Raw genomic sequence first — 26,681 nt, 5'->3', positions numbered from 1 at the left:
AGCTGTTTTCTCCTCAACTTCAACTTGTGTCCTCTGGACTTAGACACATCAGTCATGGGGAGGAAGATTTTCCCAATCTACTCTGCCTACATTTCTGATAATCTGGTATTCTTCAATCATATCCTCCCTTAGCCTCCTCTGCTCCAAGAAAATAAAACTCAGCGTATCCAGTCTTGCCTCATAACGGTGACTTTCCAACCCACTGCACCCTCTCCAGTACAATCACATCCTTCTGATAGGGTGGCAGTCAGACCTGCACACAGTATTCCATCTGTGGCCGAATCAATGTTCTGTAAAGTTGTCAGAAGAGTGCCTTGCTTTTAAATTGTACGGCTCAGGTAAGAAAGGCCAGCATTCTGTATGCCTTCTTCAGCAGCCTGTCTGCCTGTGCTGTTTCCTTCTGGGATCTATAGACTTGTATAGCAAGGTCCCTTTGTTCCTCAGTACTCCCTGGGGACTTACTCTTCATTGTGTAATTCTTTCCCCTGTTAGACCTCCTAAAATACATTATCTTACACTTACAGGAATATCAGAGCCATTGTTCTGCCGGCTGTACTCATGCTGTAGCCTGAGACCATCCCCCTCACTGTCAACAGTGCTGTCAATTTTCATGTTGAACAAGAACGAACAGCACAGCCCAGTCACATGCCCTTTGCCCTCCAAGCCTGCACCAACACATTTTGCACTTCCACACTAAAATCTCATCTATAAATATAGTAATTATACATTCTACATTCACATCCAAGTCATTAATGTACATAATGAACAGCAAGTGTCCCAGCACTGATCCCTGTGGGACACCACTGGTCACAGGCTTCCAGTCACAAACACAACCCATCTCCATCACACTTTGCATCCTGTCTGCAAGCTCATTTCAGATCCAGTTTGCTTAAACTCCAAGAGCCAATCTTAGACCAGTCTTTTATATGCGACTTTGTCAAAGGCGATCGGGGTGGCCTGGACCTCCCAGAATACAGGGCCCATATCTGTTTACACAAACTGACCGATAAGTGGAAAGTAGAATTAAACAGCAGGACGTGAAACACAATGGCAGAAACTAAGGACACAGTGAGGTATAATGATACCATTGAACAACCCACTCAGAGGACAGTAAAAAGGACCCAGCCTGTTCTCATTCGAAACAGTTCTGACCAGCAGACCTAAGGTCTGATGAACAAGTAACTCCAGCCACATTAAATGAAAGGGAATTGTGCCAGTAAATGAACAGGCACCAGATGTTAGATACAGCCCATTAATCCCCTAAAACAACTGAGGGGGCAACAGCTAAAGTTATCTTATACTACTCAGTTTTGTAACTGTGTGACTTTACACATTTTAACTAACTTTATAACAGAAATTAAAATTACAAATTTTTAGCAAATAAAGCAAAATTAACTGTTTTCTGTTTTTCCTCCATATATAATAAGGACTTTGGGACATGTAAGAGCAGCAATGAAATTTGATTAAAATTAAATACAATGAATAACAGCATTCAGGGTGTCCCTCAAGATAAGCTAGACTGACAGAAACCTGAAGGAGTATAGCAAGTAACTCTGGAATGTGAACAAATAGGAGACATAGAAAGATCCCAAGGGCGAGCGATTACAGTATCTGCTAATCACCTTGAGATCATGTGAACCTGGAGCTGTCCAATGGATGCCCATCATTGATGAGGTGTCTCATAGGATAGGGTTTGCAAAGTAAGAGGGAGCAACATATTAATCACGTTGTTTGTAATTGTTCACAGAACATGTACAATAAATATTGTTTTTTTTATTGTAAAATCAGTGTATGCCATGGATCTCTCTTCTGAGGGCAGTCTCAGGGGAAGATCCTTTGGCCCCCTCTCTGCATTAACTGGTTTCTTCTTGAATAAATACCTACCACTTGCCTGGATCCTGCCTGCCTCCCGAGTCTTTCATCTCTGGTCGGGGATTATGTTCCTACAGAAGCCTTATTGTAGTCCATGTAAACTACATCAACTGTACTACTCCCATCAGTATGTCTCATTGCCAGGACTGGAGGGTTTGAGTTATGGGGAGAGGCCAAATAGGCTGTTGTTGTTTTTTTTTTAACCCCTGGACTGTCTGAGGCTGAGATATGACCTTATTGAGGTTAATAAAATCATGAGTGACATTGAGAGGGTGAATATGCAAAGTCTTTTTTCTAATGGTGGGGAGACCAAAAATACAGGGCATAGGTTTAAGGTGAGAGGGAAAAGATTTAAAAAGCACTGCTGGGGTTACTTTATCATTGCAGAGGGCGGTGCTTGTATGGAATGAACTACCAGAGGAAGTGGAGGTGGTGGGTACAATTACAACCTTATGTAGGCACCTGGATTTGTACATGAATAGGAAGGGTTTAGAGGGAGACAGACCAAATGCTGGCAAATGGGACTTGTTCAGATTAGGATCTCTGGTCAGCACTAACAACTTGGACCAAAGGACCTGTTTCTATGCTGTATGACACTCTGAAAGTCAGACTTTGATATCACTACTCCCAGTTAAATTCCACCCTGTCAGAATTGCAAAAGTCCATTGCTTTTCCCACCTTGACTTTTAAGAACAGCACAGACTCGTTTCTGTGGCAACGTGTTATAGTTTTACTTGTCTGTGAATCCTACAAACGATTACAGAAAATAAGATCTTTCCCATTCACTTCAGGAAACGTGAACTGAGAACTCTCTCCTGTCCGACTCTGCTAACTGGCAGTCCCAAAGAATAGCACAGACTGACAGGTAGATAGTAATTCCCAAGTATACAAGCTGTACAAGTGAATGGAAGAGCAGAGCAAATAGTTGCTGACTGCGCCAGTTATTGTCCTTATTCATGTAATGAAGGGTGTGAAGGAAACTGATTTCTGCATGCAGCAAAGAATGAGATAGTGCCAATACACAGTGGGTGTGGAATAATTTGCAAAGCACATAAATACTGTCAGGTTAGTAGGTCCACAGGTAAAAATAGAAAAGTCATGCCTGCAAGGATCACATGGTTGGGAGAGCAAGCATTTCATTAATGAAGTTAAACAGGACAGGGTAAGAGTGAAATGTCAGTCCCAGTGTACAAGTGAACCTCCAATCAAATTTAAATACATGGTATCACATTGGTCACAAAGTAAACTCCACTTCTTCATTCAGAAATACTGAACCCTATTGCATGGTCACAATGTATTCCAGTTATATAAGGAAATAAGGAAGTAAACATTCAGATTAAGTGTTCATCCAATTATCTCACCATTGTTTAGGCTTGCTGTCTGACTCCATGACTGTATGTAATTCATGTATCAATTCTGTTTGTCCAGACTGGAGGAATTAGATAGCAGGCCAAGTGTCAGATTGAAACAAATATCGCAATTTAATTTGTTTCCACAAAATGAAAACAGAACACATCTCTTACAAAAATGACTGAATAAATACTTTGTTTTCAAGTGGGCCAAAGGGAAATGAAATATTGACATGAAAAGGTACACATTCAGACAGATCCCCAGAGATTATTGGACACAGAATGAAAAAGCTCTCATAAAGTGGTCTTGCTATAAACATGTGAGCAATAAATTCAAAATGCACATTCATAATATAACTTACAATCATAAACCGTACCATAGAATAAAAGTTGTGGAAATTGTCCAAACTGCTCTATACTGTCAGAGACTGACAATGTTATTAAAAAGTCTCACTTTCATTTACAGTACATAAAATTTCTCCAGTGCAGAGAGAGGTCATTTGGCTCACCCCCCTGCAACAACTCTCTAAAGCGGATCCCACCCAGATGTAGACCCCACCCTATCCCCATAACTGTGGTAAACATGGAGTTAACCCACTGACACTGCACATCCTTGAATAATACAGGACAATTTGCCATGGCTAATCCAGCAACCCTGCACATGTTTGGACCATGCAGAAAAACAAGAGCACCCAGAGGAAACCCATGCAGACACGGACAGAACGTGCAAACTGCACACACATAATGAAGCATGGTTGGAGTTGAATCTGTGTCCCTGGCACCACTGTGCCACCCTGCCACCCTGCTATGGATGGCAATCGATGAAATCTTATTCACGTTGAGCAACAGAGATTTGAAGTAAAAAGAGCTCCTGCAGTTTCTGCAAGTGTCTTGTTAAACAGAGACAAATATGTAAGTACACTCACTTATTCACAGAACACAAACTGACAGGCACAGATACTTTCAGGTACAGATGCACTCATCCATTCATATAGTTAAAGCTGTCAGGGATAAACTGATGATTGCACAAACACATTCACATTGCAGAAACTGACAGGTACATTTTGATAATACACTCTCATATTCCCAGAGCAAAATCTCACAGGTATATATTGATAACTAAATTCTTACATTCACCTAGAACCTAATGAGGCAGATTGATAACTAACATCGCGTTGACATAGCAAAAGCTGACAGGTAGAGATTGATAATGACACTCTCATATTCACAGATCTGAATCTGACAGGGGCAGATAGATAATTGGACTGTCATCTTCACATCACAGAAACTGACAGGGAGAGATAGATAACTAGACAGTCATATTCAAATTGGAGAAACTGATAGTCAGATCAATAACTACACTTCCACATTCACAGATCAGAAACTGACAGGTACAGATGGATAGGTGAAAGTGAGGACTGCAGATGCTGGAGATTAGAGTGAGGAGTGTGGTGCTGGGAAAGCACAGCAGGTCAGGAAGCATCCAAGAAGCAGAAGAATTGAGGTTTTGGCTCAAAGCCCTTCATCAGTACAGATGGATCACTAAACCAATACATTGACATAGCAGAAACTGACAGGGAAAGATTGACAACCACACTCATGCATTCATGCCGCAGAAAGCAAAAGGTACATTTCAATTCAGACCCCCACATGTTCACTTGGCAGAAGATGGCAGGTAGATATTGATAACAATGTTCAAATTTTAGCAATGCTGAAACTGACATGGACAGATTGATAATTAAACAATCACATTCACAGAGCAAAAACGGTCATGTTCACATAGCAGAAACCAACAGGTATGGGGTGATAACTTCACTCAAGTGTGCATATCTGAGAGTCTTGTTGGGAGAGAGTAATACCTCTACTCGTATATTCAGTGAGTGGAAACCCACAGGTACAGGCAGATAACTTCACTCAAGTATGCACATCGCAGAAACTGACAGGCAGAGAGTGACAGCTGTACTCACATATTCACGTGGCAGAATCTGAGAGTTGCAGATTGATATATAGGCTCTCATTGTGGTATAAAATGGTTGGGCATATTCTCACTGGAGATCCCACCCCTGTTATTGGGGTAAGACTGGCTCAGTGGTTAGCACTGCTGCCTCACAGCAACAGGGTCCCAGGTTTGATTCTAGCCTTGAGTGACTGTGTGCAGAAGCTGATATTCATAGGGTTGGTAGTGGAGGGCAGTGAGTCCGTCCTGTGTCTATCCAAAATCCAGTACATTCAAAGTTGTAGGTACTACATGAAACACATTCTTATGTCAATGGATGACACTTACAGAGTAAAACAAGTTACACTTAAGAAGGTTCGAGTTATAGTCCAGTAACATACTAACATATAAAGACTGTGAAATAGGGTTTACAAAAATGCTTTATATCCCAGAAACAGACGGACACAGATTGGTGCCGCGAGTGCGGTGCTGGAAAAGCACAGCAGGTCAGCCAGCATCCGGGAAGCAGGAGAATCATGTATCGGGCTTAAACCCTTCATCTCGATGTTTCAGGCATAAACCCTCTCATCCTCAGCATCTGTAGTCCTCACCTCTCCTGGGGGCACAGATTGCAGGAATATTTCTAAGTGGCTGGCAAATAGCGTAACGTTTTACCGCTTACATCAGTGCTTGATGGATACAGAATAAAACCTCTCTTGAAGTAACACTAATTGACTATTACACAGAGGAGCAGAGTCTGAATGGACAGATGTTGAGTTAATGCAAAATGTGTAAATAAGGACATGACAGATACAGAGTTAAAGTGACATATATAAAGCATGCTAACAGTTGCTGGTTAACAGGTATTCGTGTAACACTGAGAAATGCTATAAATCCCTACATAGAGTCATAGAGATGGAAACAAACCCTTCGGTCCAACCTGTCCATGCCGAACAGATATCCCAATCCAATCTAGTCCCACCTGCCAGCACCTGGCCCATATCCCTCCAACCCTTCCAATTCATATACCGATCCAAATGTGTCTTAAATGTTGCAATTGAACTAACCTCCATCACTTCCTCTGGCAGCTCATTCCATACACGTACCACCCTCTGTGTGGAAAAAGTTGCCCCTTTGGTCTCTTTTATATCTTTCCCCTTGCAACCTAAACCTATGCCCTCTAGTTCTGGACTCCCCGACCCCAGGGAAAAGACTTTGCCTATATATCCTATCAATGCCCCTCCTAATTTTTGAAACCTCTATAAGGTCACCCCTCAGCTTCCGACATTCCAGGGAAAACAGCCCCAATCTGTTCAGCCTCTCCCTGTAGCTCAAATCCTGCAACCCTGGCAACATCCTTTGTAGATCTTTTCTGAACCCTTTCAAGTTTCACAAAATCTTTCCAATATGAAGGAGACCAGCATTGCATGCAATATTCCAACAGTGGCCTAACCAATGTCCTGTACAGCCGCTAAATGACCTCCCAACTCCTGTACTCAATACTCTGACCAATAAAGGAAAGCATACCAAACACTTCCTTCACTATCCTAGCTACCTGCGACTCCACTTTCAAGAAGCTATGAACCTGCACTCCAAGGTCTCTTGGTTCAGCAACGCTCCCTGGGACCTTACCATTAAGTATATACGTCTTGCTGAGATTTGCTTTCCCAAAATGCAGCACCTCACATTTATGTGAATTCAACTCCATCTGCCACTTCTCAGCCCATTGGCCCATCTGGTCCAGATCTTATTGTAATCTGAGGTAACCCTTTTCGCTGTCCACTACACCTCCAATTTTGGTGTCATCTGCAAACTTGCTAACTATACCTCTTATGCTTGCATCCAAATCATTTATGTAAATGACAAAAAGTGAGGGCCCAGCACCGATCCTTGTGGCACTCCACTGGTCACAGGCGTCCAGTCTGAAAAACAACCTTCCACCATCATCCTCTGTCTTCTACCTTTGAACCAGTTCTGTATCCAAATGGCTAGTTCTCACTGTATTCCATGAGATCTAACCTTGCAAATCAGTCTCCCATGGGGAACCTTGTCAAGCACCTTACTGAAGTCCATATAGATCACATCTATTGCTCTGCCCTCATCAATCTTCTTTGTTACTTCTTCAAAAAACTCAATCAAGTTTGTAAGGCATGATTTCACATGCACAAAACCATGTTGACTATCCTGAATCAGTCATTGCCTTTCCAAATACATGTACAACCTGTCCCTCAGTATTCCCTCCAACAACTTGTTCACCACCAAGGTCAGGCTCCACATGAGTTCTCACTACTTCAGGAAGTGAATTTTTGGACTCTTGTCTAAATGCCAATTTCCAAAGTTCAAACTCCCTCTCTTTCTTCCTTTCCTTTTTCTCCTTTTCTCTGTCTCCTCGCTCTCTCGTCTGCATTTAATCATAATTCTAAAGATTTCATTTCTGTTGCCCTTTTGCCTCTAACTCAAGTTCCTGCATTTTGCATTGAATGTTAGCCATCTCTGAAGATTCTGGTGGTGTTTCCAACAAATGTAAATGCTGAGCTACTGCTGTAATTATCTCTCCTTTCCTCATGGTAGGACGCAGACTCAATCCCAGATTGTCTGCTATTTCCAGAAGCTAACCCTTAATTACTTTTTGTAAAAGCCCCCAAATCACTTCTTCCACCTGCAGAAAACTCTTGTTGACTGAAAGAGTCATTGCTCTCCCAAACACTGTTTAAACCAACTGAATTCAAAACCGGGAACAAAAGACACTAACGCCTACCACTCGCTGCCTTCAAGCCCAACAACCCTAATCCCAAATCAGAAATACAGAACAAATCCTGCAAAGAGCCCCCTAACTGGTATGGGCCAGGCCAGATCCCCTCAAAACATTTCAAGTAGCCCAGACCCTAACTTTGCTAGTTGTTTTAAGCAGGTGTAACTCAGATATTCCCAGGAGTGATGTAACTGGTTAAACCACATAATTTTAAACAAAACAGAACTGATTTACAAGATTATCAAATGAAACACAAACAAATGTTCCTATATCTTAAAAGAGAACAGAATAAATACTAAATAACTGACCACCCTGGCTGACCCATTGCCTCAGCATGCTCCTGCCCCACTGAACTTATCTCTACCTACCTCAACACTGTCCTATCCCCCTTAGTCCAGGAACTCCCCACATACGTTCGAGACACCACCCATGCCCTCCACCTCCTCCAAGACTTCCGTTTACCCGGCCCCCAACGCCTCAACTTCACCATGGATATCCAATCCCTCTACACCTCCATCCGCCATGACCAGGGCCTCCAAGCCCTCCGTTTTTTCCTCTCCAGATGTCCCCAACAGTACCCTTCCACCGACACACTCATTCGTTTGGCCGAACTGGTCCTCACCCTTAACAATTTCTCTTTCAAATCTTCCCACTTCCTCCAGACCAAAGGGATAGCCATGGGCATACGTATGGGCCCCAGCTATGCCTGTCTCTTTGTTGGTTATGTAGAACAGTCGATCTTCCATAATTACACCGGCACCACTCCCCACCTCTTCCTCCGCTACATTGATGACTGCATTGGCGCCACCTTGTGCTCCCGCGAGGAGGTTGAGCAATTCATCAACTTCACCAACACATTCCACCCTGACCTTAAATTTACCTGGACCATCTCTGACACCTCCCTCCCCTTCCTGGACCACTCCATCTCCATTAATGATGACCGACTTGACACTGACATTTTTTACAAACCCACCGACTCCCACAGCTACCTGGATTACACCTCTTCCCACCCTATCTCTTGCAAAAATGCCATCCTGTAGTCCCAATTCCTCCGCCTCCACCGTATCTGCTCCCAGGAGAACCAGTTCCACCACAGAACTCACCAGATGGCCTCCTTCTTTAGAGACCGCAATTTCCCTTCCCACATGGTTAAAGATGCCCTCCAACGCATCTCATCCACATCCCGCACCCCCACCCTCAGACCCCACCCCTCCAACCGTAACAAGGACAGAACACCCCTGGTGCTCACCTTCCACCCTACCAACCTTCGCATAAACCAAATCATCCGCCGACATTTCCACCACCTCCAAAAAGACCCCACCACCAGGGATATATTTCCCTCCCCATCCCTTTCCGCCTTCTGCAAAGACCGTTCCCTCCGTGACTACCTGGTCAGGTCCCCTACAACCCACCCTCCCATCCTGGCACCTTCCCCTGCCACCGCAGGAACTGCAAAACCTACGCCCACACCTCCTCCCTCACCTCCATCTAAGGCCCTAAAGGAGCCTTCCACATCCATCAAAGTTTTACCTGCACATCCACTAATATCATTTATTGTATCCGTTGCTCCCGACGCGGTCTCCTCAACATTGGGGATACTGGACGCTTCCTCGGCAGAGCGCTTTAGGGAACATCTCCGGGACACCTGCACCAATCAACCACACCGCCCCGTGGCCCAACACTTCAACTCCCCCCTCCCACTCTGCCGAGGACATGGAGGTCCTGGGCCTCCTTCACCGCTGCTCCCTCACCACCAGACGCCTGGAGGAAGAACGCTTCAGCTTCCACCTCGGAACATTTCAACCCCAGGGCATCAATGTGGACTTCAATAGTTTCCTCATTTCCCCTTCCCCCACCTCACCCTAGTTCCAAGCTTCCAGTTCAGCACTATCCCCATGACTTGTCCTACCTGCCTAGCTCCTTTTCCACCTATCCACTACACCCTCTCCCCGCCCCCGACCTATCACCTTCATCCCCTCCCCCACTCACCCATTGTACTCTATGCTACTTTCTCCCCACCCCCACCTTCCTCTAGCTTATCTCTCCACGCTTCAGGCTCTCTGCCTTTATTACCATGAAGGGCTTTTGCCCGAAACGTCGACTTTACTGCTCCTCGGATGCTGTCTGAACTGCTGTGCTCTTCTAGCACCACTAATCCAGAATCTGGTTTCCAGCATCTGCAGTCATTGTTTTACCTACTAAATAACCTAACCTATCCGAAAACCCTACAGACTATACCAACTTAATGATGCTGTTCCCAATACTTGCAACAATCCCCACAAACATCCCTTGGCACAAAAAGATAAAATGAAACACAGGGTCTTACAGGAGAGATGTCAGAGAGAGAGTACCAGCATAGACCTGCTTCTTTGGGTTCAGCAGCTTTTTCAACTGCCTGACTGCTTTCAGTCAATAACCAGACAGCCAAAAACCAAATCAAACCAGAGAAAGTTGTTGTGGTTCTGTTCGCCGAGCTGGGAATTTGTGTTGCATACATTTTGTCCCCTGTCTAGGTGACATCCTCAGTGCTTGGGAGCCTCCTGTGAAGCGCTTCTGTGATCTTTTCTCTGGCATTTGTAGTATATTGAGTCCAGGTCGACCTGCTTATTGATTGAATCTGTGGATGAGTGCCATGCCTCTAGGAATTCCCTGGCTGTTCTCTGTTTGGCTTGTCCAATCTGTGGCACTCATCCACAGATTCAATCAATAAGCACATTGACTGGGAACCAGTATACCGGCCACTGCAACGAACAGCTGGAACTGACAACCGGAAGCGGCAGATTCAAACCACCACAAATGCTGGAGGAAAGATCACAGAAGCGCTACACAGGAGGCTCCCAAGCACTGAGGATGTCACCTAGACAGGGGACGAAACGTCTGCAACACAAATTCCCAGCTCGGCGAACAGAACCACAACAACGAGCACCCGAGCTACAAATCTTCTCGTAAACTTCAAACCAGAGAAAAACTGAGCTGGGAAAATTGGGCCACTCCCCTTGTACAAGTGTTCTATTTAAAAATGTGGAAGCCTTTTGCCTGAGGCATTATCTGTTAGCTATAATTAAAATGTCCCTAAAACCCATCAAGTCAGGCTTTTCAGAGCCTGTGACTTTTACGAGCCTGTGACTTTTACAGGCTTGTTAAAGGAGCAGCAGCATCACTGCAGACTGGTTCAAAAAGTAAAAGCTGTGGGATACAGGGTAATGTGGTGAATTGGATGCAAAGTTGGCTTCATAACAGGAAACAAATGGCAATGGTTGATGGCTGCTCTTGTGAATGGAAAGTTGTTTCAAGTGGTGCTCAGTGTTGGTACCTCTGCTGTTTGTTTTATACATTAAGGATTTGGACTTGAATATGGTGGGCAGATTTGTGAAATTTGCAGATGACCCAAAAATTGGCCATTTAGTGGATAGTGTAGAGGATAGTTGTCAGTTTGAAAAGTATTACAGATGGTTTGGTGGAGTGGGCAGGAAAGTGGCCGATGGAGTTCAGCTCTGATAAGTGTCAGGGAATGCATTTTGCGAAATCAAACAGTAAACGGGAATAGACAATAAATGGGGATATACTGAGGGGGCAGGGTAAGTGAGAGATCTTGTTGTGCACGTGCATGGGTCCCTAAAGATAGGTGGGGCTGTAAAGAAGGCACATGGAATGCTCTCCTTCATGGGCAGAGGGATGAAATTCAAAAGTTGGGATATAACAATGAAACCATATAAGGCACTGGTGAGGCTACAACTGGAATATTGTGTGCAGTCGGGTCACCACATCACAGGAAAGACGTCATTGCTCTGGAGAGAGTGCAGAGGAGATTTACTGGAATGTTGCCAGGGCTGGTGAATTGTAGTTATCGGGAGAGATTGGAGAGATTGGGGTTATATTCTTTGGAACAGAGGTGCCATGATTAAGGAATATTAAATAGTGAATACTAAACAGTGAGCTACTAATGAAGGAGCAGAGCTCTGAAAGCTTGTGCTTCCAAATAAACCTGTTGAACCAAAATCTAGTGTTGTGTGATTTTTCACAAAAGAGTGAGGGGGAGAGGTTAGAGTACACAGGAGGAACCTGTTTCCTTTGGCAGAGAGTTCAAACACCAGGGATCATTGATTCAAACGAAGTGGTGTAGGATTACATGATGTGTGAGGAAAATTTTTTTTATGCATAGAGTGGTGGGTATCTGGAATTCGCTGCCTGATTTGGTGGTACTGGCAGAGACCATAGTCTTTTAAATAAAAATCCCTGGAACTGCACCTCAAGTTCTGTTAAATGTGAAGCAATGGGCTGTGGCAAGAAGATGGGATGAGAAAGGGCATCTGGGGTCTTTGGGTTGGCATGAACAAGATGAACTGAATAGCCCCCTCTGTGCTGTATTATTTTTATGATTCAATAGTTATCAATTGGACCCTGCCAGACTTTGCAGTGTGAATATTTAAATATATTGACCATATAATGAATGTTACAGTTTGACAACTACACTCACACATTCACCAAGTAGGAACTGACAGGTACAGATCAATAACTAAACTCATATCCACATACCCACTTGCATCAGGTAGGCCCCATTTATGGAGCTGGATGGGTGTTGTTTCGTTTCTGGATCTCATTCCTTTGGGCTTAGAATTTTAAGAAAAAATGGACAAGGAACAGCTCAGGGCAGGAGTGGAATCAAACAAAAACCTTAATGATGAGGAACTGAATGTTACATTGATGTTGCCAATCACAACTGATGTTGATTTACAGCAGGTATCTCTTCTGTCTTCCTCCAGGCAAGTACTCAAAGGACCAAGACAATGTAAAATTCCCTCGGTACAGAGCCAAGTGTGACCAGCTGCTTCAAACAAACAGCAGGTATGTTACTGCTGTCAGAGCGAAGAACATCCTTTCCACAGTCACAGAGTGGATTGAGTCAGACTCACATTGAGCTCCATTCCCAGAGAGATATGTTCAAAACAAGAATCAAACACCACTGAGGGAACAGAAGTTTATATTTTTTAATCTATATTCTAAATGCATCCTACCCAGTTTCAATCAACTTAAGTGAATTCTCTTCCAAAATATACACTGTATTAAAGTTTGAACATCCAATGGTACAGGACAGGAATGGGTCCTTCCATTTGTTTTCGGCACCATGTTGTGCCGAACATGCCGCCAAAATGCAATTAATCCCTTCTGCCTTCCCTTGGTCCATAACCCTTCATTTCTTACATATTCATTTGCTTACCTAAAAGTCCTTTCAATACCCTTATTTTATCTTCCACCATCTCCACCCCTGGCAGTGTGTTCCAGTGCTACCACTCTCTTTGTTTCAAAATAAAACTGCCCCTTATGTCTCATAGAGTCATAGAGATGTACAACATGGAAACAGACCCTTTGCTCCAATCAGTCCATGCCGACCAGATATCCCAACCCAATCTAGTCCCACTGCCAGCACCCGGCCCATATCCCTCCAAACCCTTCCTATTCATATACCCTTCCAAACACCTCTTAAATGTTACAATTGTATCAGCCTCTACCACTTCCTCTAGCAGCTCATTCCATATCTGTACCACCCTCTGTGTGAAAAAGTTGTCCCTTAGGTCTCTTTTAATTCTTTCCCTCTTAAGTAGTCTCCTACTTCCTTTATACTCTTCTAAGGATTCACTCGATTTATCCTGTCTATACCTGACATATGCTTCCTTCTTTTTCTTAACCAAACCCTCAATTTCTTTAGTCATTCAGCATTCCCTATACCTACCAGCCTTTCCTTTCACCCTAACAGGAATATACTTTCTCTGGATTCTTGTTATCTCATTTCTGAAGACTTCCCAATTTCCAGCTATCCCTTTACCTGCGAACATCTGCCTCCAATCAGCTTTCGAAAGTTCTTGCCAAATACCATCAAAATTGGACTTTCTCCAATTTAGAACTTCAACTTTTAGATCTGGTCTATCCTTTTCCATCATTATTTTAAATCTAATAGAATTATGGTCGCTCCCCCACTGACACCTCAGTTCCAATGTTGGTTCCAACGTGGACAATGACCTCTTGCTGTCCCCTCTTCCCCCATGAGAATATTCTGCACCCTCTCTGAGACATCCTTGATCCTGGCAACAGGGAACCCCAACACACCATTCTGCTTTATCGCTACTGGCCACAGAAACGTCTGTCTGTACCTCGGACTACAGAATCCCCTCACACAATTGATCTCTTGGAAGCCAATGTACCCCTCGTTGCATTAGAGCCAGTCTCAATACCAGAAACTTTGATTCTCAGGGGAACGTAGCATGAACAGCCATCACCCCCCCTACATTTTCCAAAACTTCATACCTGTTCAAAGGGAAATCAAATATTGACATGAAGAGGTACACATTCAGACAGATACCCAGAGGTTATTGGACACAGAATGAGAAAGCTCCCAGAAAGTGGTCTGGTTATAAACATGTGAACAATAAATTCAAAATACAGATGCAGAATATAACTTACAATCAAAAACTGTACCATTGAATAAAAGTTGTGGAAATTGTCCAAAGTGCTTTACACTGTGGAGACTGACAATGACAGAAACGGTCTCACTTTCATTTACAGTACATAGACTTTCTCCAGTGCAGAGAGAGGTAATTGGCCCATCCCCCTGCAACAACTCTCCAAAGCAGATCCCATGCAGATGTAGACCCCACCCTATCCCCATAACTCCACGTTTGCCACAGTTCACCCACTGACACGTCCTTGAATAATACAGGACAATTTACCATGACTAATCCAGCAAACCTGTGCATGTTTGGACCATGCAACTAGTCAGGAGCACTCAGAGGAAACTCATGGAGACATGGACAGAATGTGCAAACTGCACGCAGATAATGAACCAAGGCTGGAATTGAATCTGTGTCCCTGGCACCACTGTGCCACTATGCCACCCTGACATGGATGGCAATAGATAAAATCTTATTCATGTTGAGCAACAGAGATTTGAAGTAAATAGAGTTCCTGCAGTTTCTGTCATGTTAAAAAGAGACAAATGTGTAAGTACACTCACTTATTCACAGAACACAAACTGACAGGTACAGATACTTTCAGGTACAGATGCACTCATCCATTCATATAGTTGAAGCTGTCAGGGATAGACTGATGATTGCACAAACACATTCACATTGCAGAAACTGACAAGTACATTTTGATAACACACCCACATTCCCAGAGCAGAATCTCACAGGTATATATTGATAACTACATTTTTACATTCAACTGGAACCTAATGAGGCAGATTGATAACTAAAATCACATTGACGTAGCAAAAGCTGACAGGTAGAGACTGGTAATGACACTCTCATATTCACACAGCAGAATCTGACAGGGGCAGATAGATAATTGGACCGTCATCATCACATCACAGAAACTGACAGGGAGAGATAGATAACAAGACAGTCATATTCAAATTACATAAACTGATGGACAGATCAATAACTACACTTCCATATTCATAGATCAGAAACTGACAGGTACAAATGGATAGGCGAAGGTGAGGACTGCAGATGCAGGAGATTAGAGTCGGGAGTGTGGTGCTGGAAAAGCACAGTAGGTCAGGAAGCATCCAAGGAGCAGGAGAATTGATGTTTTGTTTAAAAGCCCTTCATCAGGACAGATGGATAACTACACCAATACATTCACATCGAAGAAACTCACAGGAAAAGAATGATAACTGAACTCATGCATTCCTGTCACTGAAAACAACAGATACATTTCAATATGGACCCCCACATGTTCACTTCGCAGAAGATGGCAGGTAGACATTGATCACTAAGTTCACATTTTAACAATGCAGAAACTGACATGGACGATTGATTAAACTATCCCATTTACAGACCAGAAACTGTCATATTCACACAGTAGAAACCAACAGGTACAGGGTGATACCTGTACTCACATATTCACATAGCAGAAGCTTAGAGCTGCAGATTGATACACCGGCTCACATTGTAAGTATGAAATGGTTTTATATATTCTCATTGGAGTTTTGAAGAACAATGTGTGACTTTTAGAGCAAAAATAAAATGGTCTGAAGGGAGTTGACAGAGTTGATGCTGGGAGTATGTCAATGCTCATGAGAGAATCCCAAGTAAGGGACACAGTTTTGAACAGGAAGCTTTCCGTTTAAGAAAGCAATTCAGAACATTCTCCCCTTGTTCTGTTCCACACAGAGCAGTTAGGGTTGAGTTAGCAGCTTAATTTATGCTAATGTAGCCATTTATCTTTTTTGATACATAAGAGAGTCTTTGGTTATGGGCACTAAACATCAAAATGAGATGAAGACCATAACTAAAGCCTTTGTGATCTGTTCTCATGACAGAGTACACACTGACAGATAGAAATGTCACAGAATTCTCATGCTACTTATGGTTTTCTGCTTTGAGATATTGAAAGTGACGCAAGATTGAAAGAAATTAATAACTACAGCATATACACTGTATCTGCATGACAGGATTTGGGAGGCATCATTCACCATACACTTTATCTGTAACTTACTGATATATGTGTGCTCACAGATCGCATACTGATCGACTCAGTTATAAGTTACCCTGATGTATCAAGGATGGAGTGAAAAAAAAGATTAACCATCCATTTCATCAGAAACTTTGAATTGTTCAGATATTTGCTCTCTGTCATGCCAGTGATTGACTGAAACTGAGTAAATACAAGATTGGAAACAATAAACTGGCAGTTACAGAATTAAATACTAAGTCACTGCAAAGCAATAAATTGTGAGGATATAATACAACTATTGATTAGCTAGAAACTGGCATAAACAATGTAACATCAGCAGTGACGTTGCAGATATTGTCAGTAACAATGTACAAAGTATTATCCTTTATCAAAATGCTGCAGTTATAAATACAAACCCAACTTCAATTTGCAGAAGCTGATATTCATAGGGTATGGGAGTGGAGGGTAGTGAGCCCTACCTGAGTCTGTCCAAAGTGGTATCCGGTACTTTCAAAATTGACACCGACAGAGTAAAGCAACAAGGTACACTTCAGAAGGTTTGAGTTACAGTCCAGTAACATGCTGACACATTAAGACTGTAAAATAGAGTTTACAAAAATACATCCCAGAAACAGACGGGCACAGATTGGAGTCGAGAGTGTGGTGCTGGAAAAGCACAGCAGGTCAGGCAGCGTCCGAGGAGCAGGAAAATCGATGTTTCAAGCATAAGCCCTTCATCTCTACATTTTAGGCATAAGCCTCTGATCCCCAGCATCTACAGTTCTCACTTTCTCCTGGGGGCACAGATTGGAGGAATATTTCTAAGTGGCTGGCAAATAGTGTAACGTTTTACCGCATACATCAGTGTTTGATGGTTACAGAATAAAAGCTGTCTTGAAACAACACTGACTATTAGATGGAGGACCAGAGCCTCATTGGACAGATGTTGAGTTAATGCAAAATGTGTAAATTAGGACACGACAGATATAAAGTTAAAGTGACGCATATATATATATATATATATATGTACACATATATATATAGAATATAAGACTGAGAAATGTTATAAATCCCTGCATGAAACTGCAAGACGCTTAATTGAAAAGTGCAGCAAAGTGGTTCAGTTACACTGCACGTATTTTCAAAGCACACAGTTATCGATACGTCTCTGGGCCCACAGTTATCAGTCAAGGTCTCAGAAATCCATTCATCCCACAGTCAAGACGTGACTCAACTCGTGACTCAAGAAAAGTATTGCATAGAAACGTTTGATTCTCATTTCTCTTCAACTCCGTGCAATTGACAACGAGTTTCATCAACCCCAAGTGGAGAAAACCCTCACAGTCAGGTTCCAGTGGTTTGTGTAACTTGACAACAAATGTAATCACAATTTCGAACGGATGAGTATTTTTTTTCACACAGTGGCAAGTTCTGTGTTAATTCCAGCCTATACAGAGGAACAGAAACAGACATGCGGAGCTAGAAACGCATCAGCACAACAACCGAGCCAATACCACAGTCACTTTCTGTATCACAGACACAAAACAAATCTCCCTCAGTCAGACTGACAGGAACAGAATCACTATCCATTTCACATTTCATTGCATATCCACATTGGATCTCACTAACCAATCAGAGAGACTCAATGTTTGGGTATTATTCTGTGTAAACTACCCAATCAGAAACCAGGCTTTCCTCAATCCTTTATTAGCATTGCTGACGCCGTCAGTCTATACAAAGGGAGCTCCGAGCCCGTTTTCCCTTATTCTGTGTCTGAAAGTGAGCGACGGTATGGTTAATGTAGCTGTCGCCAAGGCGTGGTGGGGAAAGGCCACCGTGTAACATCTGCCTGTCTAAGCACAGGGATCCGACGCAGTAAGGGGCAGCTGATGATCACCCTGCTAAATATGTGGATAGTAATCGTTCAGGATAAAGTGATGACTGCAGATGCTTGAGATCAGAGTTGAAAATGTGTTGCTGGAAAAGCGCAGCAGGTCAGGCAGCATCCAAGGAGCATGAGAAGGGCTCCTGAAGAAGGGTTCATTCCCGAAACATCGATTCTCCTGCTCCTTGGATGCTGCCTGACCTGCTGCGCTTTTCTAGCAACATATTTTCAGCAGTAGTAATCATACAGACTTGTTTATATGAATGAATATTCTGCCTTTGTATGCCAAGAAATGGAATGTTTTCGTAATGTTTGGCAAGACCAATTGTACGGATTATCAAAATATTTTATGAATAAAGTATATTTTTGAAATTAAAAAAAAGAAGCCTCCAAGAAGGGCGCGAAGAAAATCATCAAGAAGGCTCCAGCGAAGGGTGGCAGAAAGAGGAGGCGGTCCAGGAAAGAAAGTTATTCCATCTACATCTACAAAGTGATGAAGCAAGTTCACCCCGACACCGGCATCTCCTCCAAGGCCATGAACATCATGAACTCGTTCGTCAACGATATTTTCGAGCGTATCGCGGGGGAGGCTTCCCGCCTGGCCCATTACAACAAGCGCAGCACCATCAGCTCCCGGGAGATCCAGACCGCCGTGCGGCTGCTGCTGCCCGGGGGAGCTGGCCAAGCACGCCGTGTCGGAGGGCACAAAGGCAGTGACCAAGTACACCAGCTCCAAGTGAAGGACGGAACTGCGCTGAAACAAACACACATCCACAACCCAAAGGCTCTTAAAGGGCCACAACATCCCTGAGACAGCTGAACAATTTCCTTAAGAGTTCTTTGTTTTAGTTTCCATGTAATTCTTGATATGGCGTTTCAACTTCAAGTGCTATACGTTTTTGTGTTAATATGTGCTTTGCAAATTATTTGGGAGTTGGGTGGAGAGTGCAGATCAAGCGCCAGTGAGTCATTTTTCATCTTGCTCCTTCACCCCCGACAGACAAATGCCTACGTCTTTTCGTCTCACGATTGATTCATTTTATCTTCTGATTTACTTTGCATTTCCAATGCACGGGATTGATCCGATTTTTCGCAATGCAAAATAAAGTGTCCTGCTGTCGGTGAGAGACTTTCAAAGCGAACCGAGAGATCACGAACACAGCTACCGGACTGAAGCGTGGAGCTTCTGCTAAATCTGATCGAGAGCGATGAAGGACAGCTTTAAAATATCGTCTTAAAAAACGTGTTCGCCCTCGATGCTGGGCAGGAAGAATGTTGTGTGCTGGTTTATGAGCATATCGGGTGGTATTGAAATGTGAAAAGAAAAGACAGGTTGCAGACTGCATTGTTTGGTCTGTTTTGTTTCAGCTTCTTCTCAGGGTTTAGAAAATAAACCACTCTCTAGATCAGAAATGGACAAAGATCGGCAATTGAGGGAGAGTAAGACCGTGTGGAGGACACATTTGTAAACTAAAAGTAAATTAGCATGTGTATTAATGGTTTTTGAACTTTCTCAGTTTTTTATACTTCATTATTCAGGCAAAACCTACTCCTTTTGTTTGGAATTTGGCGGGCTTTTCAAATTGGAAAGAAAGCGGATGATGATTTGGCGCCTGTCGATTCCGCGCTCCTCCCCGTGTCCTCTCCGGATTGGGCAATGAAGCAGATATCTGATTGGGAATTGAAACAACATTAGGAGATGCTGACCAATCCGAAATGTTTGCCGTATCATTCCTCCCAAAGGTATAAGAGACCGCAGTGTGAGCGGATTGCCGCATTCTTTGACAGTGCTTGTGGCCATGTCTGGAAGAGGAAAGGGCAGTGGGAAAGGTCGCGCCAAGGCGAAGTCTCGGTCGTCCCGGGCTGGCCTGCAGTTCCCGGTGGGCCGTGTTCACAGGCTCCTGAGAAAGGGTAACTATGCTGAGCGTGTGGGTGCCGGAGCGCCGGTCTATCTGGCTGCGGTGCTGGAGTATCTGACGGCTGAAATCCTGGAGCTAGCCGGCAACGCGGCCCGGGACAACAAGAAGACCCGCATCATCCCCAGGCACCTGCAGCTGGCCGTGCGCAACGACGAGGAGCTCAACAAGCTGCTGGGAGGGGTGACCATCGCTCAGGGCGGGGTGCTGCCTAATATCCAGGCCGTGCTGCTGCCTAAGAAAACCTCCGCTGCTGGATCTGCTAAAAAATGAAGAGATCATTCTGGAATCTGACAACCCAAAGGCTCTTTTAAGGGCCACTCACAGCATCTGTGAAAGGAGTTGAATTCTCTGATTGAATTACTTTCCTTTTAATGTGTAGAGTCCTGGCCGTTAGACCTAATATCGCTACATTTCTATCTCATTTTTTATCGGATACTGTTAATGTCTGTGGGAGCAGAGGATGATCATATCATAGCATACGATTGTAACGGGGTCTGGAACTACATTATTTCTCATCGCACGGTCACTCCCTGAGTGATCTTTACATTTGATCAATGTTCTATGATTTTGGAATAGTGTCACGGATGTTCATTATCGGGTTTGGCTTCACATTTCCTTTAACTGCACCAGTAAGAGCTGAATCCTCCCACAGTCTGCAGCAAAGCCTCTGCATTTTATTTTCCGCTCGGTTCATACCCACTCATATTTTCGTTAGCCTCTGGAGAGAGAGCGTGTTCAACAGCAGTCAGTTATTTTTCAGCTGGAAAGGAGGGAATGCGGTAAAGTGAGATTGTGTGATGTTTAGTTTCGTAATCGAAAACCAATCAACGTGTGCATTGTTGTGCTTTCTCCTCTGTATAACCTCCTGCACTTTTACGTGATGGCGGGCATTTTCAAATTTGAAAATAAGCTGTTGATCTCTTGGCGCCATTTTTTTCCCTTTCCCTCCTGCCTCCACCTCACCACAAGCCATGTTAACGCAAAGGGAGTTAATGAGGAGATGGTTTTTTTCCGGAAATATCTAACCCAATACCAAAATTTGATGTGAACATCACTCTTCTAATTACTATATTTCCGCAATCCCTCAATAACGATCTCATTAGTTGCAAATTCACCGCTGCTGCCTACTAATGTCCCCTATCTCTTCCTGCTCCCTCTGGAGGAGCAACCGAACTTGTATCCGCCGTGAATCAATCGAAAAACCGCCGATTTAAACATCTTAAAAGCTAAAACAGTGTACACCGATAAAATTACAGAACCACGCTTTATGATATTTTCAAGCGCATCGCGGGGGAGGCTTCCCGCCTGGCCCATTACAACAAGCGCAGCACCATCAGCTCCCGGGAGATCCAGACCGCCGTGCGGCTGCTGCTGCCCGGGGAGCTGGCCAAGCACGCCGTGTCGGAGGGCACAAGGGCGGTGACCAAGTACACCAGCTCCAAGTGAAGGGCCGCACTGCCCTGAAACACGCACACACACAACCCAAAGGCTCCGATAAGAGCCACCCACAACATCCCTGAGATGCTGAGTCATTTCTTTGTTTTTTTTGTTTTAGTTTCCATGTGATTCTTGATCAGGCGTTTCAACTTCTAGTGCTATATGTTTTTGTTTTAATATGTGCTTTGCAAATTATGTGGGAGTGGGATGGAGAGTCCAGATCAAGCGCCATTGAGTCATTTTTCATCTTGCTCGTTCAACCCTGACGGACAAATATCCACGTCTTTCCGTCTCACGATTGATTCATTTTACCTTCTGACTTACTTTACATTTCCAATGCGCGGGTTTGATCCGCTTTTTCGCAATGCAAAATAAAGCGCCCTGCTATCGGTGAGAGACTTTCAAAGCGAACCGAGAGAACACCACACAGCTACCGGACTGAAACGTGGAGCTTCTGCTGAATCTGATCGAGGGCGATGAAGGACAGCTTTAAAATATCGTCTTAAAAAACGTGTTCGCCCTCGATGCTGAGCAGGAAGACTGTTGTATGCTGGTTATGAGCATATCGGGTGGTATTGAAATGTGAAAAGCGAAGACAGGTTACAGACTGCAGTGGTTGGCCTGTTTTGTTTCAGCTTCTTCTCCGGGTTTAGAAAATAATCCACTCTCAAGATCAGAAATGGACAAAGATCGGCAAATGAGGGAGAGTAAGACCCCGTGTGAAGTACACATTTGTAAACTAAAAGTAAATTAACATGTGTATTAATGGTTTTTGAACTTTCTCCGTTTTTTATACTTCATTATTCTGGCAAAATCTACTCCTTTTGTTTGGAATTTGGCGGGCTTTTCAAATTGGAAAGAAAGCGGCTGATGATTTGGCGCCTGTCGATTCCGCGCTCCTCCCCGTGTCCTCTCCGGATTGGGCAATGAAGCAGATATCTGATTGGGAATTGAAACAACATTAGGAGGGGCTGACCAATCAGAAACGGCCGCCCCACCATTCCACCCGAAGGTATAAGAGGCCGCAATGTGGGCGGAGTGTAGCATTCTCTCGGAAAACGCTAGTGATTTTGTGACCATGTCTGGAAGAGGAAAGGGCAGTGGGAAAGGTCGCGCCAAGGCGAAGTCTCGGTCGTCCCGGGCTGGCCTGCAGTTCCCGGTGGGCCGTGTTCACAGGCTCCTGAGAAAGGGTAACTATGCTGAGCGTGTGGGTGCCGGAGCGCCGGTCTATCTGGCTGCGGTGCTGGAGTATCTGACGGCTGAAATCCTGGAGCTAGCCGGCAACGCGGCCCGGGACAACAAGAAGACCCGCATCATCCCCAGGCACCTGCAGCTGGCCGTGCGCAACGACGAGGAGCTCAACAAGCTGCTGGGAGGGGTGACCATCGCTCAGGGCGGGGTGCTGCCTAATATCCAGGCCGTGCTGCTGCCCAAGAAAACCTCCGCTGCTGGATCTGCTAAAAAATGAAGAGATCATTCTGGAATCTGACAACCCAAAGGCTCTTTTAAGAGCCACTCACAGCATCTGTGAAAGGAGTTGAATTACTTTCCTTTTAATGTGTAGAGTCCTGGCCGTTAGACCTAATATCGCTACATTTCTGTCTCTTTTTTTATCGAATAGTGTTACTGTCTGTGGGACCAGAGGAAGATCATATCATAGCGTACGATTGTAAGGGGTTCTTGGAACTACATTATTACTCATCGCCTGAGTGATTTTTATGTTTGATCAATGTTCTACGAGTTTGGAATAGTGTCACGGAGTTCACTATCGGGTTTGGCTTCACATTTCCTTTAACTGCATCAGTAAGAGCTGAATCCTCCCACTGTCTCTGCAGCATATGCCTCTGCATTTTATTCTCAGCTCGGTTCATACCCACTCATATTTTTGTTAGCCTCTGGAGAGAGAGCGTGTTCAACAGCAGTCAGTCATTTTTCAGCTGGAAAGGAGGGAATGCGGTAAAGTGAGATTGTGTGATGTTTCGTTTCGTAATCGAAAACCAATCAACGTGTGCATTGTTGTGCTTTCTCCTCTGTATAACCCCCTGCACTTTTATACGTGATGGCGGGCATTTTCAAATTTGAAAATAAGCTGTTGATCTCTTGGCGCCATTTTTTCCCTTTTCCTCCTGCCTCCACCTCACCACAAGCCATGTTAACGCAAAGGGAGTAAATGAGGAGATGGGGTTTTTCCAGAAATATCTAAACCAAAACCAAAATTTGATGTGAACATCACTCTTCGAATTATTATATTTTCGCAATCCCTGAATGAAGATCTCATTAGTTGCAAATGCACCGCTGCTGCCTTCCGTTTTTGTTTTAACTAACTTCCGATCTAAATACAGTACTAATGTCCCCTTATCGCTTCCCGCTCTCTCTGGAGGAGCAACCGAACTTGTATCCGCCGTGAATCAATCGAAAAACTGCCGATTTAAACATCTTAAAAGCTAAAACAGTGTACACAGATAAAATTACAAAACCACACTTGATATTTTCGAGCGCATCGCGGGGGAGGCTTCCCGCCTGGCCCATTACAACAAGCGCAGCACCATCAGCTCCCGGGAGATCCAGACCGTCGTGCGGCTGCTGCTGCCCGGGGAGCTGGCCAAGCACGCCGTGTCGGAGGGCACAAAGGCGGTGACCAAGTACACCAGCTCCAAGTGAAGGACCACATTGCCCTGAAACAAACAATCCACAACCCAAAGGAGCCACCCACAACATCCCTGAGATGCTGAATATTTTCTTTACAAGTTCTTTGTTTTAGTTTCCACGTGATTCTTGATAAGGCGTTTCAACTTTTAGTGCTATATGTTTTTGTGTTAATATGTGTTTTGCAAATTATTTGGGAGTGGGGTGGAGAGTGCAGATCAAGCGCCAGTGAGTCATTTTTCATCTTGCTCGTTCACCCATGACAGACAAATGCCCATGTCGTTCCATCTCATGGTTGATACACTTTACCTTCTGACTTACTTTACATTTCCAATGCGCGGGTTTGATCCCTTTTTTCGCAATGCAAAATAATGCTTCTTGCTGTCGGTGAGAGACTTTCAAAGCGAACCGAGAGAACACCACACAGGTAACGGACTGAAGCGTGGAGCTTCTGCTGAATATGATCGAGAGCGATGAAGGACAGCTTTAAAATATCGTCTTAAAAAACGTGTTCGCCCTCGATGCTGAGCAGGAAGAATGTTGTATGCTGGTTTATGAGCTTATCGGGTGGTATTGAAATGTGAAAAGAGAAGACAGGTTACAGACTGCAGTGGTTGGCCTGTTTTGTTTCAGCTTCTTCTCCGGGTTTAGAAAATAATCCACTCTCACGATCAGAAATGGACAAAGATCGGCAAATGAGGGAGAGTAAGACCCCGTGTGAAGTACACATTTGTAAACTAAAAGTAAATGAACATGAGTATTAATGTTTTTTAACTTTCTCAGTTCTTTATATTTCATTATTCAGGCAAAACCTACTCCTTTTGTTTGGAATTTGGCGGGCTTTTCAACATGGAAGGAAAGCGGTTGATGATTTGGTGCTTGTTGATTCCGCCCTCCTCCCCGTGCCCTCTCCGGATTGGGCATTGAAGCAGATTTCTGATTGGGAATTGAAACAACATTAGGAGATGCTGACCAATCAGAAACGGCCGCCCTACCATTCCTCCCGAAGGTATAAGAGGCCGCTTTGTGGGCGGAGTGCAGCATTCTCTCTGAAAGTGCTAGTGAGTTTGTGATCATGTCTGGAAGAGGAAAGGGCAGTGGGAAAGGTCGCGCCAAGGCGAAGTCTCGGTCGTCCCGGGCTGGCCTGCAGTTCCCGGTGGGCCGTGTTCACAGGCTCCTGAGAAAGGGTAACTATGCTGAGCGTGTGGGTGCCGGAGCACCGGTCTATCTGGCTGCGGTGCTGGAGTATCTGACGGCTGAAATCCTGGAGCTGGCCGGCAACGCGGCCCGGGACAACAAGAAGACCCGCATCATCCCCAGGCACCTGCAGCTGGCCGTGCGCAACGACGAGGAGCTCAACAAGCTGCTGGGAGGGGTGACCATCGCTCAGGGCGGGGTGCTGCCTAATATCCAGGCCGTGCTGCTGCCCAAGAAAACCTCCGCTGCTGGATCTGCTAAAAAGTGAAGAGATCATTCTTGAATCTGACAACCCAAAGGCTCTTTTAAGAGCCACTCACAGCATCTGTGAAAGGAGCTGAACTCTCTGATTAACTTTCCTTTTAATGTGTAGAGCCCTGACTGACCTAACATCGCTAGATTTCTATCTCATTTTTTATTGGATACTGTTACTGTCTGTGGGAGCAGAGGAAGATCATATCATAGAATACGATTGTAAGGGGGTCTGGAAGTACATTATTTCTCATCCGATAGAAATAGAGCACTAATGTCCGCTATCGCTTCCTGCTCTCTCTGCAGGTGCAACCGAACTTGTGTCCGCCGTGAATCAATCGGAAAACCGCCGATTTAAACATCTTAAAAGCTAAAACAGTGTACACCGGTACAATTACGGAACCACACTTTATCAGTAATTTTTATTTCATCCAAATTATTACTCGTCCGAAGACAATTTGTAATCCCTGCCTGAACGGGCAGATGGAACGAACGCGCCACGTAAACACATCCGCAGGTTCCCTGAGTGTTAAGCCTGGGAAATATAAATGCTGTAATATGTAACATTAACGCCTGGGTTCCACAAGAAATAAAAACAAATTATCATGCATGGCATGGACAGCCAATATCATCACTAAGACGGACAGGTATTCACGAAAAAAGAGCGAAGGGTACGGGAAGTTTGAGAAACATCAGCCATGATCGAATGGCAGAACAAGCTGGATGGGCAGAATGGCCTAATGCTGCTGCTATATCTTAATCACAAGTTACGATGCGATTCTTTACATGCAATAATCAGGTTGCACAACAGTAGAGTCTCGCTCGGCCGAACAGCCCCTTATCTACCCGGAGGGAATACTTGCAATGTTAAAATCATTCACCACGGTAAACAGCAACAAAGTGAACCGTCCACTCTGAATGCTCTCTGCCGTACCGCAGAACACCGCATTAGTACACTTTCGGAGCTGTAAAGTCGCGAAAA

At 44.3% G+C, this 26,681-nt stretch overlaps 3 protein-coding genes across 3 annotated transcripts; all 3 read left to right on the top strand.

The window, feature by feature from the left end:
* The first annotated feature begins 13,048 nt into the window (after positions 1–13,048).
* On the top strand, positions 13,049–21,613 carry LOC132837201 (histone H2B type 1-B-like). Its single transcript, XM_060856919.1, has 3 exons — positions 13,049–13,061; positions 18,635–18,837; positions 21,464–21,613. Exons 1-3 carry the CDS (start codon positions 13,049–13,051, stop codon positions 21,611–21,613), a joined length of 366 nt encoding a protein of 121 aa, XP_060712902.1.
* Positions 20,048–20,437, top strand: LOC132837167 (late histone H2A.L3-like). Its single transcript, XM_060856876.1, has one exon. It carries the CDS (start codon positions 20,048–20,050, stop codon positions 20,435–20,437), a length of 390 nt encoding a protein of 129 aa, XP_060712859.1.
* Positions 21,614–22,682: 1,069 nt separating the features above from the next.
* Positions 22,683–25,791, top strand: LOC132837103 (histone H2A.J-like). The gene is made up of 2 exons (XM_060856798.1): positions 22,683–23,060; positions 25,317–25,791. The coding sequence occupies exons 1-2, from the start codon at positions 22,683–22,685 to the stop codon at positions 25,713–25,715; spliced, it is 777 nt and encodes a 258-aa protein (XP_060712781.1). The 3' UTR covers positions 25,716–25,791.
* Positions 25,792–26,681: the final 890 nt, after the last annotated feature.

The sequence above is a fragment of the Hemiscyllium ocellatum genome, chromosome 49, assembly GCF_020745735.1.
Source record: "Hemiscyllium ocellatum isolate sHemOce1 chromosome 49, sHemOce1.pat.X.cur, whole genome shotgun sequence".
NCBI lineage: Eukaryota > Metazoa > Chordata > Chondrichthyes > Orectolobiformes > Hemiscylliidae > Hemiscyllium > Hemiscyllium ocellatum.
The sequence above is the reverse complement of the archived record's forward strand: the minus strand, read 5'-3'. Positions and strand labels throughout refer to the sequence as shown.